The 17,338-nt window shown below is 42.8% G+C and overlaps 1 protein-coding gene across 1 annotated transcript in view; it reads left to right on the top strand.

Moving 5' to 3' along the window:
* LOC118332937 (GDNF family receptor alpha-2-like) overlaps positions 1-17,338 on the top strand; it is a 125,299-nt gene that overhangs the window by 8,704 nt on the left and 99,257 nt on the right. The window contains exons 2-4 of the mRNA XM_035668376.1: positions 2,495-2,611; positions 4,426-4,625; positions 5,759-5,946. Of these exons, the coding sequence (XP_035524269.1) occupies positions 2,495-2,611; positions 4,426-4,625; positions 5,759-5,946 (505 nt within the window). The remainder of the gene's footprint in view (positions 1-2,494; positions 2,612-4,425; positions 4,626-5,758; positions 5,947-17,338) is intronic.

The following is a 17,338-nucleotide window of genomic DNA, read 5'->3' as shown; positions in this document are numbered from 1 at the left end:
TCACGTGCCGCGTAACACGTGCGTGCACCACAAATGGAAATTTCAAGGAAATCCAGACAAGTTGCTATGCAGTGTTTACTTCCTGTTGCCAGTAGGTGGCGCTATCACTATATTGATATCGTCATGTAGAATGTCAGGGCTGGGACTGTTATCAACGTGTGAAGTTTCATTGACATTGGACCATCGTACAGCTGGAAGTTGTGAGGTGGTGGTATGGTACTGAGTATGAGTACTGTGTTTAGCGGCAAACGGCGGAATTACGATCACGTCATCCACGGGCACACGCGGGTTAATACGTAACAGTCACAAATAGAAGCAACTTTTGATCACCAATGTGTCTATGATTCGTAGGGATCGAATTTGAAGTAGATCTGATAAATCCTGTAGGAGGAGTTCCTTAAAACAGAAGCCCATAAATGCCGGAAATAGACATACAGTCCCTTTCAGATTCGATTCAACCTGGCAACTTTATGGCATGCCACCGGACACGCCCCTTTAATTGTAGCATGGCACAAATCAGCAAAACTCTTTAATCAGGCACCAATCTTTTGTGTCCTGTACTTGACCAATTTTGAAGCAGATCCGATAAATTCCCTAGAAGGAGTTTCGTTCAAACAGAAGGCGAAAAATTACCGAGAAATGAGCAATAAAGTCAAATGGCCATTTTACAGCATGCCAGCGGACCCACGCCCCCTCTTCGCAATGTACATGCACAATAGGCAACTAACATTTGATAAATACCAGCACCTTATGTGTCAGTACTGGACGCAAATTGAGAAGCAGATTCCATAAATTCCCTAGAAGAGAGTCTTCGTAAATACCAAGATACAACGCGAAAAGTGCGCCGAAAGTTTTTGGATTAAAATGAAAATCAAATAGCCGCGTTCCCGTGGGGTGGGGTTATAAGGGTCGCCAGAGAGGCTTTTTTGTACGTCCTGGTGGAGTTTACACGGTGACAACTACCGAGAGTAAATAAAAGATATAAACAAAATCAAGGTGGAACCCCCGCGCTGGCGCCCGGGGCTGCTTCTTTTAACAACTACCTGAGGCGAGGCCGCACAAACCCCGATAAACATGATTTTTGTACGTGATGATTCAGGCCACCACTCTAGCATGTGGCCTCTGCGATTTCATATTCATAACTTTATTATACGTGTCTTACACAGTGATTTAACCATCCCATCCAGAGCTTGCCACCTAGTGGCAGATCGTTGACGACATTTATTAGGGAGCCTCCAGGGAGCCATGGGCCATGTGGAGGGGGAAAGTTGATTGCATCCTACCAAGTTCATATTTTAATCGCACATGTGTTTTTTCTAATTGCCGGAGATTATAACTTGTTCATTTTTAAAGAGCGGGGCCCACCTTGTGCGTGGTAACCTTTGAAATATGTACAACGATCTCTGAGGAAAGACATGTGGAAAGCTGTGGATTTCGAAGTTTGTGGTGTAACAATCGGACATACGCAATATGGACGAAATGCTCCAGCTCCTGTTTTGAGCCAAATGTCACGGGAAGTAATAATTCTTACTTTACATAAACAGCGCTTATTTTGAAATATTCATAAACACTCTCCTTCAACATGACTTTTTTTTGGCCACGGGATCGGTCCCACCAGCATGCTTATGATCGAGAACATGGGTTCGTGGAATTCGGGCACAAAGTGTGTATACAGGAGTAACTCACGGAAAAAGTGGTTTTTGGTACCATTTCGGCTGCTCTATGCGCAAAAATAATTATACGGTGCGGAAGTGGCCGCGTGGCCTATATGATGGGTGAGATGTGCAGCTCCATTCACCGCACACGGCTTGGATAATATAATTTTGAAGTTTTGTGAATTGTGGCGATGCAAACTATGCACGACAGTTATGTAGCTCAATACCGCACACTTTTGATGATACGTATGACAGCACAAACCTCAGTGGCCAAGAACCGACAAGCAACACAGTAGGATTCACTAAGAATTTTTCGCCCACATCGTAACTGGAAGCATGTGTGCCGCAGGTTTCATGCAGTTGTTTGAGGGCATGTGGCAAGCTTGCACAAAGTATGCGGCATCGCACGTTTAGTGCTCGGCGCCTAAATAACATGAACTGACCAAACTTTCTTTGTGGTGCAAATTCATTAAGAACACTATTTGGCAGGTTAAGGCAGTAATTCACTCTGTTTAACATTTGATCTGTCAGTTAATTCAATCTGTTGTGTGCTAACAGAGCACAGTTAATAGTAAACACTGAATTTCTCTTTCCTCCATCAGAAGACATTTTCGTCTTATTATACTGATAAAAACATGTTAATGTTAATAATTCTGGACGCGGCTGCAGCTCCGACTCATGTCATCATGCCACACTTTGAAGGGCTTTCTGAGGTCGAGGTTACAGTTGTCTTTTCCATTAGACTTGTGTAATTGGATGTGTTGGATTGCAATTTAGTGGTGTCCACATATGTGTGTTCACACTTGACATTCACACATGTGATCAGTTCTGTGTGACAGTCTCCTTCCTTTCTGACCCGTCTGTGAAGGTGTCAGACATCATCTCAGCACGGAGAGGTGCTGTCACTGCTGACGAGGCTGCAGACTGCAGTCGGTCTCTGGTATTCACTACTGTTGGTATGTTTGCATGTAAAATGTTAATATTTGCTGGCAGCATCGGGATCATTTCCAGCTCTAACACGTCTCACTTCCAGGTTGGTGCCAAAATCTGTAGTGCTCTGCCACGGGGCGACTCCATCTCCTGCAAAATATGTTCAAGTAATTTGCTTTGCCAAATATGTTTTGGAGGAAATTTAATTGCTTCCTGGGTTTTTTTTCCAATCAGGAACTGTGGGGGGGAGGATGGGGGGTGATGTTTGGACGAGGCAGAAGACAGCTGTGTTTTTAGGCTTTTATTGTGGGGTTGGTTAAATATTCAACCAGATAAATGGTACGTGTACTAAGGACATTTGTTGTCGATCTAAAATGACGATTCAACAACTAAATGGTTTATTATTCGCTTAAAATGTTTCCAGAAAATGAGACAAAGTTTCCAAACGAGCCGCCATCGTAGGGCGGGCCCGAAACAGAAAACGCTCGTCCAAGTCAGGTGCAGCCACGGAAGTGGAGCCTTCCCTGTGACTACAAGCGTCCACAGTTCAGTCGCTACAGTTTCAGCTCAGTTCAGTGAGCTTGAGCTATAATGCTAACATTAGCGGCGGCCTCAGCAGGCAGAGCGGGCTTCCGTCCCCACACATCGGCAGGGTTGTGTGGTTCGAACTCCCTCGGCTCCCTCCACGTGTCGAAGTAGGAGCCAAGATACTGAACCCCAAATCTGCCCTGATCGCATAAGCTCAAGTGTGTTGAACTGTTATGGCCATGTGTTAGTTTCTGTTCGATGGTACAAGTACAGGTCCATTTACCATTTACCATTAGCATGCTAACATGCTAATGGTAAATGGTAAAGATGGGGCTGGTGCGTGTGTGTGAAACATTTACAGTTTCATTTGAATGTCTGAATCCTGAGTGTGTACATTTATTGGCTATACAGTCCCACAATGCACTGCTCTGCCCTTTACAGAGGCGAACATTGAGTAGCAGTAGTAGTACATGACACAAAATCTATTTACTGATTCAAAGTGAACAGAATTTCAGGTTTGCACACACTGTCCTTTATATGCTGACTGTTCTAGTCGTTGTTGAAGTAGTTTAAGGAGGTCTGAGCTGCTCAGTGTCAGTGGGATCGGCCCCCCGTGACCCTGCACCAGGTTTCAGATATCTCCACAGTCACAGGGAGCTCATGAAGAAGACCATCTGCCCCTGTGAGATCTTTCAACCAATGAGAACTCTCTCACTCTGTAATCTGCTCGCTGTCCGTTTATTACGACCCACTTAAGCTCCACTTTAGATTTAATCGGCCCGTTATCAGTAAACACTACTATCACATGTCTCTCTGACTCAGGATCAGCTGGTCCGCCGGGTCTGTGTGATATCTGTTTAACAGTGGAGTCACATCCTGATTTATGCTTTTACATTTATATAAAGACTGCACTGTGGATGTAATCAGATTATTAATGTATTCTGACAGGACTCATTACTGTGCTGTAGTACAGGCCACAGGTCTCACAGTGTCTGTATAACAGACTCTGAGGGTCCTTCACACAGACTAACACTGAGCTCTGGGTTGTGTTCAAGGAAAGAAACAGAGTAGATGTGCAGGCGGTTTATAAGGCAACTGTAATCTCTTTGTCGTTGTTTCTTGTCTCTTTGTGGACCTTTTTAGTCTCTTTAATCCAAATACAGATACAGAATATTTATAATAAATACATTTTAATATCTGAAAGTAAAGAAGTGCCACTACACAGCTGGATTTTTATATTCAACATAAACGTTAAAATAATCTTTGCGTCAGTTTGCTTTAATCTTTTATATTTCCGTGTCTTTCTGTTCAGACTCGTCTTTGTCGAAGATGAGCCCCTGCTCTGAAGCGGGGAAACCCTGTAACCCCTGTCTGGACGCAGCGAAGGCGTGCAACCTCAACGAGACATGTAAACGCCTGCGATCCGCCTACAACTCCATCTGCAGCAAGGCCACGCCCCCTCAGCCCTCCCTGGCCAATCAGGAGCCGTGCAGCCGGAAGAGGTGTCAGAAGGTGTGTGTGAGGTTCACAGAGGGGCTTTTATATTTAATGTTAAACACTAAAAGGATTATAACTCGACCTGTGTGTGAATGTACTTCAGAGGTTACATGTGAGGACATTTTAATAATGGAATTTGATTTTAATGTTTTTTTAGCACATTTGTTGGAGTGAAACATGTTTTCTTCTCTGGCAGATTACAGCTGTAAAGGGATTAAATAAATCCAATAAGTGTGTGATTGGCTGATTCAGTCATACTGAACCGAGTCGGACCTGCTGAGGAACAGAATCACTCAGAAAATGCTTCAAAAAACCAAAACTTCTTTCGTCTTTAGTGAATCTTTGTGATCTTAAATTAAATTACTTTAATGCTCAGAGTGATACAAAACAGTACGGATTTATACGATAATTTTCTGTTTCAGCAGTTGTTTGAGGATTTTAATAAATTGAATCTTTTTATATCTAATAAGACACAAACCAGTTTCTCTTTTTTTAACCTCAGATTTAAAGTTTATTTTAATCAATTTACAACTAATAATAGGTATTTATACTGCGTATAGATTAATTATGTGGCATGTGTTGTTATGGCAACCAAATAATACAATAAAATGACAACTAATACTATAAATAGAAATATTAAATCAAAGTCAAACGCAAACAGGATGAGAATAAAGTGAAGCTGAATATAAGTTTTACATTATGTTTGACATGAAAGGTCCAGTTTGTTGGATTTAGTGGCGTCTAGTGGTGAATTTGCAGATTACAACCAACTGAATTCAGCTCAGCCTCACAAACAGTGGCTGCAAAGTCCCCTGTCTAGATCCAGTGTTTGTCCGTTCTGGGCTACTGTAGAAACATGGTGGTCAACATTTACACTTTAAAGTCCTATATTATGATATTAAGATTTCACTCACTGCTGACTGGAGAGGATTTATTCTAGAAATAATCGGATAAAAATGGACTTTGCAGCACACCATGTAGCTGAGTGGAGGAAGTGGGAGTGACCTTGTTTCACGTGGATAGGATAGAATTTATTACTTTGTGTTTTTATTTTTAACTTTTTAACTTCCTGGTATTTTCTTGTGAAACTTTTTTTGAAACTGTGCAGAACATAAAGGAGATGGATGATAATTAACTCTGTGTCCTAGGCTCTGCGTCAGTTCTTCGAGCGGGTCCCGTGGGAGCTGAGCTACCCTCTGCTCTTCTGCTCATGCCCAGACCAGGCGTGTGCCGAGCGCCGCCGCCGCACCATCGTCCCCTCCTGCTCCCACCAGGAGAGGCACAAGCCCACCTGCCTGGAGCTGAGACGCACCTGTCGCTCCGACGCTCTCTGCAGGTGAGTTGGCCTTCAGGAGCCAATCAGGTGTGATCACGCCGGGGGGGGGGTTTCTCTCCATTTGCACACAGCTCCAGAAGACTTTTCAGCTTGATGCAGCTTGTTTCACTGATTATTATCAAGCGGGAGGAGGAACTAATCAGTGAAATCAGCCGCTGGAGTGTTTAATTGGAAAGAAATCTAGCACACTCTTGGGTCAAAATTGCACGTTTGATTGATAACAACTGGCTTTAAAGGTTAGACAAGCCTGAAGTGGAGGGAAGTGAACGAGCACTCACCCCCTCCCTCGGGGGCTACAGTCGAGGTGCCCTTGAGAAAGGAGCAGCGCCGGAAAAAGCACACGCATGATTGGTTGATTTGGATAAATACAGGTTGAACACGGTGATGGAGGCCGGAAGGGAGGGTTTCTAAAGGGGGCAGAGGGGGAGGACGTTTACACAAGGGTTAGTGTAGACGCAGAGAGGAACGTGTTGAATACGGACCCCGTAATTAACGCAGGAAACCTCAGGATCACACTCTGTTATCTACTAATCTGTATTTTCAGTTAGATAATCCTCATTTACATATTTAAACATAAACTTTTAGAAAACTTGTAATACAAGAAATAATTGTCTTCACACAAGTAACTGCGGAACATTCATGCTGATACCTATTAGTGAAATGATTCACCTGTAGTGTCCCGTGGTAACCTGCAGATGAATCAATAATTGGTTGTGGAGGATATCTCTCACACTGAGCAGGAAAGAGCCAACATACAGATAAAATGTAGGAAATGTAATAGGGCTGACCTCTGTGAGATCCATCAGCCTCTCGTTCATTCAGCCTCTGGTTCACATCGGATCGCTTCCATTCACTCAGCCCTTTCTCTGCTGCTACACTTTCAGAGTCATGGTCAACACTGAGGTTATAGAACCGCTACGACGCCGTCTTTTTCTAAAGCGCGAGTGTCATCAGCAATTAGAGAGCTAAATGTGAATAAAGACTCTCGTCTCCCCCTCGGCGTGCGCTAATTCTTCTGAGAATTTCAGAGAGAGAAAACAGGCGAGCGAGTGTTTGTGTCTGTAATGGAAGCACAAAAGATCACTTTAATTGATTTCTTTCAAAACTCTGAGATATACATCAGCATGTAAAAGCCTGTGTGGGTGCCGGGGTCAAACTGTGTGATTCCTACGACTGTATTTATTTTGTATACTTTGAAGTGTGTGTGTGTGTGTGTGTGTGTGTGTGTGTGTGTGTGTGTGGGTGTGTGAAGTGTGTAAGTGTGTCTGGGTGTTTATTAAGCAAACAATAAAAACCCTGCAGGTCAACTGCATATTGTTTGTTTCCATAGCCGATCTGTCTGCAGCTGATTAGAGCGACTGAAGCTGTTTTTTATGCATCTAACTGTGTGAATTCATAGTATTTATTTCCACCAAACCCAGAGTCCTTGGTGATTGTTGTAAACACTAACCGCTCCGAGTCGTAGACAGTTTTAATGCAGCTCTTATTCGCCTTCTGCCCCACCTTTAATGAAGTTCACGCTATGATCTGATAGGTAAAATGATGTCTTCTGTGTCCCTGCGGCAGTCTCGTGGAGAGTGATAGTGATATTACTGGCTCGCTTTGTGGATTAAACTAAAAGGGTCTATCTCGTGGTGATGCCTTTCAATAATGCTGTCAAGCCGCCGATCCAAACGCGGGCGCGCCATGCTGTCAGACACTGACAATGAACAACCTGAGTCTGTCCAGTGGAACAAACTACCTACGTCCTAGTGAAAAACAACTACTTGTTAGTGGAACGAAACAACAACTACCTCGTTAGTCGGAACTAAACAACAACTACCTGTTAGGTGGAACAAACAAACAACTACTGTTAGTGGAAACAACAACTACTGTTAGTGGAACAAACAAACAACTACTGTTAGTGGAACAAACTACAACTACTGTTAGTGGAACAAACAAACAACTACTGTTAGTGGAACAAACAAACAACTACTGTTAGTGGACTCACTTTGACGGGCCCCAAGGGTTAATGTAAGCTTACATCAACTGATCAATCACAGCCTGGATGGGGCGGGACATTAAAGGTTGACATTTTACAGTAAACTTTACATGAATTGTTAGAATTATTGATTTCATTCCCAGTCCGTCACTGCTTCAGCTTCCTGTTTCCACATTAGGGATGTTAGTTGGTGAAACATTGCTAATCTTGTTAGTCGAATCCAGAAATACCAGTCAGTTAAACAAATAATTATATTTTATATTATAATTATATTTTAGTAGCAACAACGCTGATTAATTGTGCTTTCCATTCAGCCCCAGCAGGCAGCAGCCCCCTGTCCCTGCATTAATGCCACCGTTGGTTTTAAGAGTCCTCTTTGTCCCACTTTAGAAGTTATAGTTCAACATTTGGTTCCTGCTTTGGGATTCTAGCAGCTTATTTCACTTTCTACCATCTAACCTCACACATCTCCTCAGCTAGAGCTTATTTAGGGACAGAGGATGGTGGAGCTGGAGTTGAACAGAAAATGCCCCAAGTATGGAAGGTTAGGATGACATTAATCAATCACATTATAAAGCAGCTGTCAGCCTCGCTGTGCATTCTGACTGACAGTAACGTAGCGTTAGCTTACCTGCTCCCTGGAAGCTGTGACATTATCCTCTGTAACTTCACATCATCGCTGACGCCGTCAGCTACGTTTCTCAAATAAAACCTCTGAAGGCCTCATGTATCAGGTTACCAACAACCGTCAGCCATGAGAGTGAGCTCTCTCTTCATCTGATAACACAGAGAATCTGGACAACATATGGACAATAACGTTCTGCCATTCTCAGTAACACCCCGACACGTTAAGCCTGGCTGTGTGTGCGGCTTTTTTTACTTTTAGACCAGTCGACAAGTCTAAATTTATATTTTCGTTTTGAAATTAGTCGCCAGAAACATCCCTATTCCACACTGAGCCGAACCCAGAATCCTTTGGACCTTAAGTTTGTGTGCAGCCTGGGTGTGTTTCAGATCTCCCTCCCGTCTCAGCACAAAGGAGGCAGAAAGCAGAAGACGGAGGAAGACTCACACATCACACAGCTGTTAGAAAAGCATTGCAGGCTCCTTCTTTGTGCTCTGTGTTTCTTTGATTGAGCAGCACAGATAGTCAATATCTGGAATACGACTGCACACACACAAGAACAGCCCACAGACCACTGCCAAACAACCAAAAAGTAGCTCCGTCCCCGTTAGACAACAGTGCACTCTGTGGCAAGTAAATGCTTCGCCCCAATATCATGCATGGAGCCTGAATCGTGTTTGATTGCCTGTAAAAAGGAACCCAAAGTAGGCTTTTCATTTTAGCCTCCATTACCCTCAGATGGAGAGCAGAGAGCCGCTTAATCACGGGAATCCCGCAGGTCCTCTGGGTCTTGACAGCCTCGGAGGGCGGTCTCGTCTCCCGCTGTTGATGTGAGCAGGCAGGAGGAAGTGACTGCTCGGGGACCGCTCTGATTGACAGAAAGAGTAATTAAATATGTCCTTTGCCACAAGTAATGCATGAGAAACCTACAGAGAGCTCTAAAAGGTTTTTGGACCCAGGCTCCTATTTTAAAAAAAATATAAAAAAATTAGCATTTCAAATAAGAGTGCAGTCACACCTTTAATTCACAGCTAATTTTCAGTGAGGACCATAGATGAAATGTTCACTTTGTACTTGCCGGTTTGTGAAAGTTCACGCTCTAATGCTACAAGAGTCTGCAGATTATAATTAGAAGTCAAATAGACTCACACAAGGAAAAATAATGTTTGCATTTCGCTCTGCAGCAGCGGGCGAAACAGAGGCCAGAAAGTCAGGATGTATTTATGCTCAAACCCAACCAACTGAATACCTCTGAGCCTTCAAAATGTGGAGGAGAAACTACGGTGGCCGCAAAACTCCCAAAGATGGTTTCTGTAACTTTAGGTTGTTCTTATCACGCTGATGTTTGTTCAAGTGTCCACTATAATGACCGCTACAGTTAGCAGCAGTTAACATTAGCAGTTAGCAACAAGTTAAAGTCTGTCCAACAGAAAATAATCAAGGTCAGTTCAAGCTGAGCAGCCAGAGGAAAACCAGAAATCTGATCCAGTTTCACCAAAATCCCTGAATACAGTTATAAAGTAATATTTTATTATAGGATGACGAAGGCTCAACTTGCCCCACTCTGCCTCTGATTAGTATACCCTGATATTCTTACCTAAACTCAACCAACGAAGGCAACGAGTACGAGCCAATCAGAGGTGGAGTAGGGCGGGTTGAGCCTCGCCATGGTAGGATTCAGGTTTGGGTCCACAGTCCATGCTGAGGTTAGCATTTAGCTCCCCTCAGCTTTACAGAGGAAAATACTTGTGAATCAGTATTTGGCTGCAGTGGTTCAGCTCATTCTGCAGGTTGTCAACAAGAATGATGCTGATACTGTTTCTGCCTTTTAATCCAACCAAAAGTTCAGATCTTAACTGAGTTTTAGTTCTTTCCGACCTAAAATATGAAATGTGTTCTGTACATTAGTGAAATGCTGGAAAGCCGAAGGGATTCTTTTCACAGCTGATAAAATGCTGTTGGCCAACCTTAAAGCCGGTAACGTGCCAAGAAAGTATAAGACGGCTGTGAGCGATGCAGGTTTCAAAACATGCTTTAAAATATGAGCTTTGCAAATGTTTTATGAGGAAAAATCATTCAACACATTTATTAGGATGCTGACAGCTGTTGGTGTGAAACTGAATGTGAACATTTGTTTACATGGAAGTCCACCGGGAAGCTTTAAGCTGCTGTACGGGAGCCAGAAGGTCAAAGCTGAGACGCTACATATCCATATTAATAAAACCGTTCTGTGTGAGTCGTACCAACAAACCCTGATGTAAACAGGTGAGGCTTTTCAGTGTAGAGTGTGGACAAATAAACTACAGCAAGAAAGTCATATGGAAGCTAGGGTGACCTTTAACTGGTCTGTACTATGACCAAACACCATCTGTGGCAGGTGACATAGTGTAAGAGAGTGCAGTTGAGCTGGATGGATGGGTCACACGAGCTAACGCTATGCTACGAGCCAAAGAGCTAATGTAATGTTAGTAAGATTTAAAGTCGATTTAATACAGTTGTATTGAACGTTTGGCCACACGGTTACATTTTGGTGATTTCTTTTCATTAAAAAGACATAAACAGCATCTCGAAGGAACATAAAACACAGCAAACATTCATTGTTTCCTTTTATTTCATAAACTGAATAGAAATAAAAGCATCATGTGCAAAGGTTTGGCCAACCTATGATCCTGCGCTAACGCTAACTGTAGATTGGATGGTGCACTGTAAATCATGTCACTGTGCTAACGTGACGCTCTTGTTGCGAGACCCTGGCATTGACCTTTCTCAAGAGTGGAGACGCTGTTAATAGCAAAGCTTCAGTCAAGGAGTCGGTCTAGTTCTCTAGTTAAAAGTCTATTTGAAAAGTGTCCTGAGATAACGTCTGTTAGGAATTGCTGCTATACAAATAAAACTGAATTTAATTGAATTTAATTTACTGGGTATTTTGTTTTCACAGTACAAATAAAAGTTAACTAAAGTTGGTTTTATTATTCTTATTCTTTTGCAGATGACAAATAAATCTAGTGTTTTAATCAGGTTTTCTGCATGTTGGAGAAAAGAAAAGCAGATTTTGATATCTGGAGCTCTAATGTTCACCCCGCTGTAGTTCCTGCTGCGGTCTGTTATAAATCCTCAGACGTTGAACATTACAGCGTGTTCAGTGCAGAGAGCTGAAGCTGTAATACACAACGGACTATCAGTTACTCTCACAGTTCGTCTTCACTTCACTTGATTGCTTTCTAATGACACTCTGTCATACGAGCCTCCTGAAATCTTCTGAACGGACACTTTGCTTTCTGAAAACCTGCAGCGACAGCAGGAAAACGCAGGAGAGAGCGGTCGTGTTTCTTTCTTCATGTATGTTCCACGTGCGAAAGGTCACCCGCCATAAGATCAAAGAACAAACCGCCACGAGTGTGAGAAACAGCCGATAATGAGATTGTGTCAGTACAGACGGTAGAGATTCAGATTATTGTTTCTTGTTGTTAAGGTTTAACTTCAGCTGCAGAAGAACATCTGTCATATTGGAAGCTGAAAGGAGAAATATACTGACTGCTTTACTGTATTATTTGGTGATATTAATGATTATTAAGGGAAAATAAGGCTATTTAAGTTAATTAACGTTAGAATTAACAGAATATAAACTCTTTAAGTTAATTTTTAATTGTCAAAAATCATAATTTTTGGGCGTCTGTACCAAACAAACATGTTTTATTAGATCTGGAGAACAGGATTTGTAGGTCAGGGCAGAACTACAGGACTTCATTATGATGCTGTTATTAAAACACTGTAGCAGTGAGTAACCCTAACCCTAACCCTTGGCCACAATGTGTCAGTCAACTGTAGCAGCCCGAGTGATTTCAGTATGTAGTATAATGAAATGTTCAGTCTGATGGTGGAAGTGACAGGAAGGCGAGTTTTGAATCAGATTTGATCATTGATTTATGGAGTTTCCAGATGGACTCGTTGCTAAAAGAAGCTAACAGTTGGTGACTGTAATGTTAGATGGCATTAGCTTGTGCAGCTAACATTAGCCAACCAGCAATAAAACCCTCTCTGTACTATATTAAATTCTGTTTCACCAGATCTGTAAAAAAGATCCATCAGTGACAGAAAATATTTGGTTAGCACGACTCCTGATGGGGACGTTGTTGGTAGATTAAAGTACCGACAACCATCTGGTTTATTTCACAGTTTTAGTACATTTTTATCAGCTTGTCACCAAAATAAAAGAGTTTGTTGAAGCTCTCTCTGTTCAATCAGAAAGATACTCTGAGAGTTTGGACTTCATTAGCTTTCCAAAAACAGACGAGTTAAAGTGTAAGGAACTATTTAATCACTAGTGTCGGTGTTAAATCTGCCACCGTTATCAATATATGTTCTAACATGGACAGTTTGACTGCTGCAGCAGCAAAGAGCAGAGCTTCTCTTGCACTGGAAATAATAATTACCAATGATTTGAATTCACATGGGACTTTTATAACCCGAGGTTATTTCACTGGGAGTCTGACAGGATGTAAGAGATGAAAGGAAGTTTGCAGCGCGGCGGCGAACAGTCTGTAAAAATTACTGGTACGACTTAAAATCACAGGGAAGCTCTGCTAATAATTCAATAAGTCCACCTCCTGAAAGCTCTGATTGTTATAAAAGGTAGAATGTTGTAGCAACAGCGAATGCCAGTGCAGCAATTATACCACAGCCAAATGGACAGTGCTGTGGATGCCCCAGACGGCTAATAGGTTCACTAGCTAATAGCAGCTAGTACAGTTAGCATGTGCAGCGGTAAGAGACTTCCTGTGTTATAAGAGAAAAGGTCTGTGTTGCAACAATCCTCTAAAACTTTGGTCCCGGGGACGAGGAGCAGCTCCTGAACTCAGTTTAACATTGGTTTGGTTTTTCTGCGACCAAATATGTATCACAAGATATTCATACATACGGGGACAATGACATCGCTGATAGCTAGTTGTTGTTAAACATACTGTCAAATTATATTTACCGTTCGTCGACCGTACACAGTGTTATTGACTTTGAATGTTGCTAGCATACTGCTCTCTGGCTCGTAGCGTAACGTTAGGTCTTGGGCTCATGGATGGATGGATAGATACTTTATCCCGAGGGAAATTCGAGATAATTTCATTATTCATTATTCAACATAGCAACTACAATAAATAATGGGATGGATTAATGAACCGACCAGAAATGACTCCAACCTCTCCAACAGGGGAGAGGAACTTATTGTGGAGACCACAGCAGAAGAAATGAACATATGAACCTGTTATCTGCATCCTGAGGTCAATGTGTTTCTAACCCCTGCAGATAGTTCAGGGTTTTATCAGCTGCAGCATCGCGCCGATCCTCCCTCTCCTTGCACACTTTGGTGATTTGTGTGAACTGACCCTCAGTTCTCTGTCTGACCCCCCAGGTCAGACAGAGAACACACAACTTCACTCCTGATAGACTCGTTGGAGGTTTCCATCAGGACTCATCTTGTGGCTGTGAGGATTTATGTGCATCAGGTTCCTTATGACCCCCATCAAACAGCGAGCGTTCGCTGTAATGACGGTGGTATGTATGCAAACACACACGCCCGTGCACTCAGGCGTTGAAGCTAAACTGCTTTCCCAAAGCCGGCAGTGGCTGCGGTGGCGGGGTGGTGTTTTAAGGCGAGGAAGCCAATCTAGCGACTGCATCGCTCCATTACACGGTCAGTGAGGTGAGGTGGTGGCGTGATGGAAATAGCTGCCTCTTTTCTGGAGGTCACAGAGGACGCCGCTGATGCAACAGGCCCCCTCGCTTACTCTCCCTGTGACTGTGTGCTCCCCCCGTTTCATCTCATTTCCTCCGAGCTCGTCCCGGCGCGTCCGCTCGGTTTACGGGAGCCGGCGATGAGTCTTTGAGAGGAAATAAAGCACGTTAACCGCACGGAGAGCAGAGAGTAACCGGAGGTGTGACCGAAGGCAGTCTCTTCTGATGCTGATCGAGAGCGGCAACTCGTAAGCTATGCAAATATGGAAATATGCAAATGAGCGCTCCCACTTAGGGACTGTTAATTAAAGAGAACATCAAGACAAAACAAAGCAGCTAATCACCAAACACAGGCAGATGTACACACACAATAAATGAGGGAAGCACATGTGCATTGAGGTTAAAGACGTCTCAACAAATACCTTCAGCAGTGTCGGGTTTTCATATAATTTGCAGCGTAATGACAGAATCAGTCACAGAGGAGGCCGCGAGCGGCTGCTGATGTTCATATTTAGAACAAAAAGAAACTTTTTGTGTCGTATTTGCACAACATAATGAGATCTAAAACCCCCAGAGACATTTTATCTCTACAAACACGAGTTGTGATGCAGAAACTGGAGAGAGGTGATGCTGATTTTAGTGTGAAATCCAAAAACTTCTTCTTTTCTTTAAGTCTAAAAGAAACAAGAAGCAGAGTTCCACTTTCCAGTGAACGCAGCTGGACCCGTTCACAGTCTCTGAGACCAGCAGTAGCGAGGTGGTTTTTTCTTGCAGCTAGTTGTGACGTAGAGCTGATGTTAGCTGGAGTTTTGCATCCAGCTATCAGATGTAACTAGCTAGCTAATGACTGATGTAGATTAGTTAGTTAGTAAACTAGTTAACCTGTAGCACATCCTAGCTAGAGCTTTCAGCACACTGAGATGTAGTTTTCTGTTTATTATGCTAAATATTGCTAAATGTTTGTTTCATGGTTGTAGAGACGAGCTGGAAGAAGACTGAAATATATTCAGTGAGTGTGTGCGAGCGTTGAGGCAGGTGTGTGTGTGTGTGTGTGTTTTGTTTATCCTGTTAATGCAGAGATGATAATTGAATAACACTCGAGGGATCTCTGAGTCCGTTACACCATGACTGACATCTCAGGGTCACAGCGAGAGAGAGCGAGCTGCTCCTCTGACAGCAAACAGCCCTCATGCCTTCGTATGTGTGAGCGAATAGAAGCTTTTGCATCAGAGATAATTGCATGTGTTTGCTGCAGCAGTGTGTGTGTGTGTGTTCATTCTCAGTATGTAGTGCTTCCTGACAGTCGGTAATAAGGCCATTTGGACTCACTCAGCCTCGCTGTAATTTGATTTTAATATTCTTCACCTTCTCCTGCACACACACTGACTGCACTGGAATAATTGAGAGCATCACATGCAGCGCGGAGAAATCGCGACTGCACCGAGGAACATTTCACTCTCACGGAAACGTCACCAGAGCACATAGCTCGGTGTGGGAGGAGGTTTAATCCGTGTTTACATGTGTGTGTGCATCCTCATACAGCTGCTTAACCACGTCTTTACATACTGACGCAACCCTTTTGTTTTATGTTACAGCAACGTTAGCTTGTGCAAAGTGTCAGGACGGTGTAGTCTGCAGTGTACGATGAGTTTTACGGTAGATTCATTCATGATTTTTAGTTTGAACAGAGCCACAATCTACATAATTCCTCACAAATTAATCCTACTAGTCATAGTCAGGAATGAACCCTTCCTACGCCCCGCCCCCTTTTGCCTTGTGCTCCAATCACAGTTGAGCAATCCTCAGTCAACTTCCTCCTTTCCTGTATTTAGCTATGCTATGCTAGGCTAATCTATATTGAAAAGACAAACACATTTTGAAGTTGGTTAAAAGATAAAAGAGACATATATACAGTCACATCTTAAATTAGCTAAATGCTAGTGCGGTACCTAACCTGCAATTGATGTAAATTATCTAGCTATTGCTGGCATAGGTCGTAGTTTCTGTTATTAAAAACAGTGGTAGGGGCCGGTTTTTAAAGTGATTAACAACCGCTTTTAGTTATTGATCACCCTACCCCTAACCCTGGATTATAATATTACTCTGTTAAGACTGGTGAATTACTACAGACCAGTCTAAAATATCTAATATATGTTTATGATAATATCTACAATGTGAACCCAGAGGTCAGACCAGCAGGAAAACGATTTCTGGAGTTGTAAAAGTTGTGACAGATGTTAATAGAACAGCTTACATTAGCACTGATGAAAACATGAGACACTAATTGATCTTTAAACAACGCACTGTAATTGTCTGGGAAGCGCGGTGACAAATGAAGGTCAGAGAGGGATGATGGCGAGAGACAGCAGGAGCGTCGGAGCGGAGGAGGTGGTCGGTTCACCGCCTCTGAAACCACTTGATCAAATCCTGCCTGAGCTTTCTCATCTCCCCACAGGGCTCGTTAAAGATTCATCTGAACTAATCAGAGAGAGAGAGAGCGCACTGTACTCTCTCTGACCTGAGAGGTTTGCTTCTGAATTAGATTCCAGACTCTCATAACAAGAGGACTTTGGAGCGAAACCAGATGACAAACTAAACATATGTAACTCAGAGGTTGTTTCCCAAAAGCAGAACTGTAGAGCACAGGACAATAATGCATGCATACGATGGCTGCCGGGCTCCTTTAAAGGACCACAACAGTGGTTTTGTATGTTTTAGTGGCAGGGTCCGACACTGTGCTTCCCCCTGTGCAGTTTTGGAACTATAGTCCCCATAATTTGGGGGGTTTCTGGCAGTGGTTCCCAACCTGGGGGGGGCGGACTTAAAACTAAATAATTGAATGACAGCTGCCTTGAAAGTTCTCAACATTTTTTACAGTGTGTAAGAAAACTATAAGAAATATCCACAGTAGATTCAATTCTGTGAAGAAATCACTCGTTTTTAAACTTCCTGCAGTTACTGAGTTCACTGTTTGTGTTCATTGTACAGTTTTTTATATAATATGAAATATCCATAAAATATGAGTTTACTGACGGATAGAAAAAGGCTCCCTTGAGGAA

The sequence above is a fragment of the Morone saxatilis genome, unplaced genomic scaffold (assembly GCF_004916995.1).
Source record: "Morone saxatilis isolate NCDOM2014 unplaced genomic scaffold, NCSU_SB_2.0 Contig21, whole genome shotgun sequence".
NCBI lineage: Eukaryota > Metazoa > Chordata > Actinopteri > Moronidae > Morone > Morone saxatilis.
Note: the sequence above shows the minus strand (reverse complement) of the source record. Positions and strands in the feature narration are given on the sequence as shown.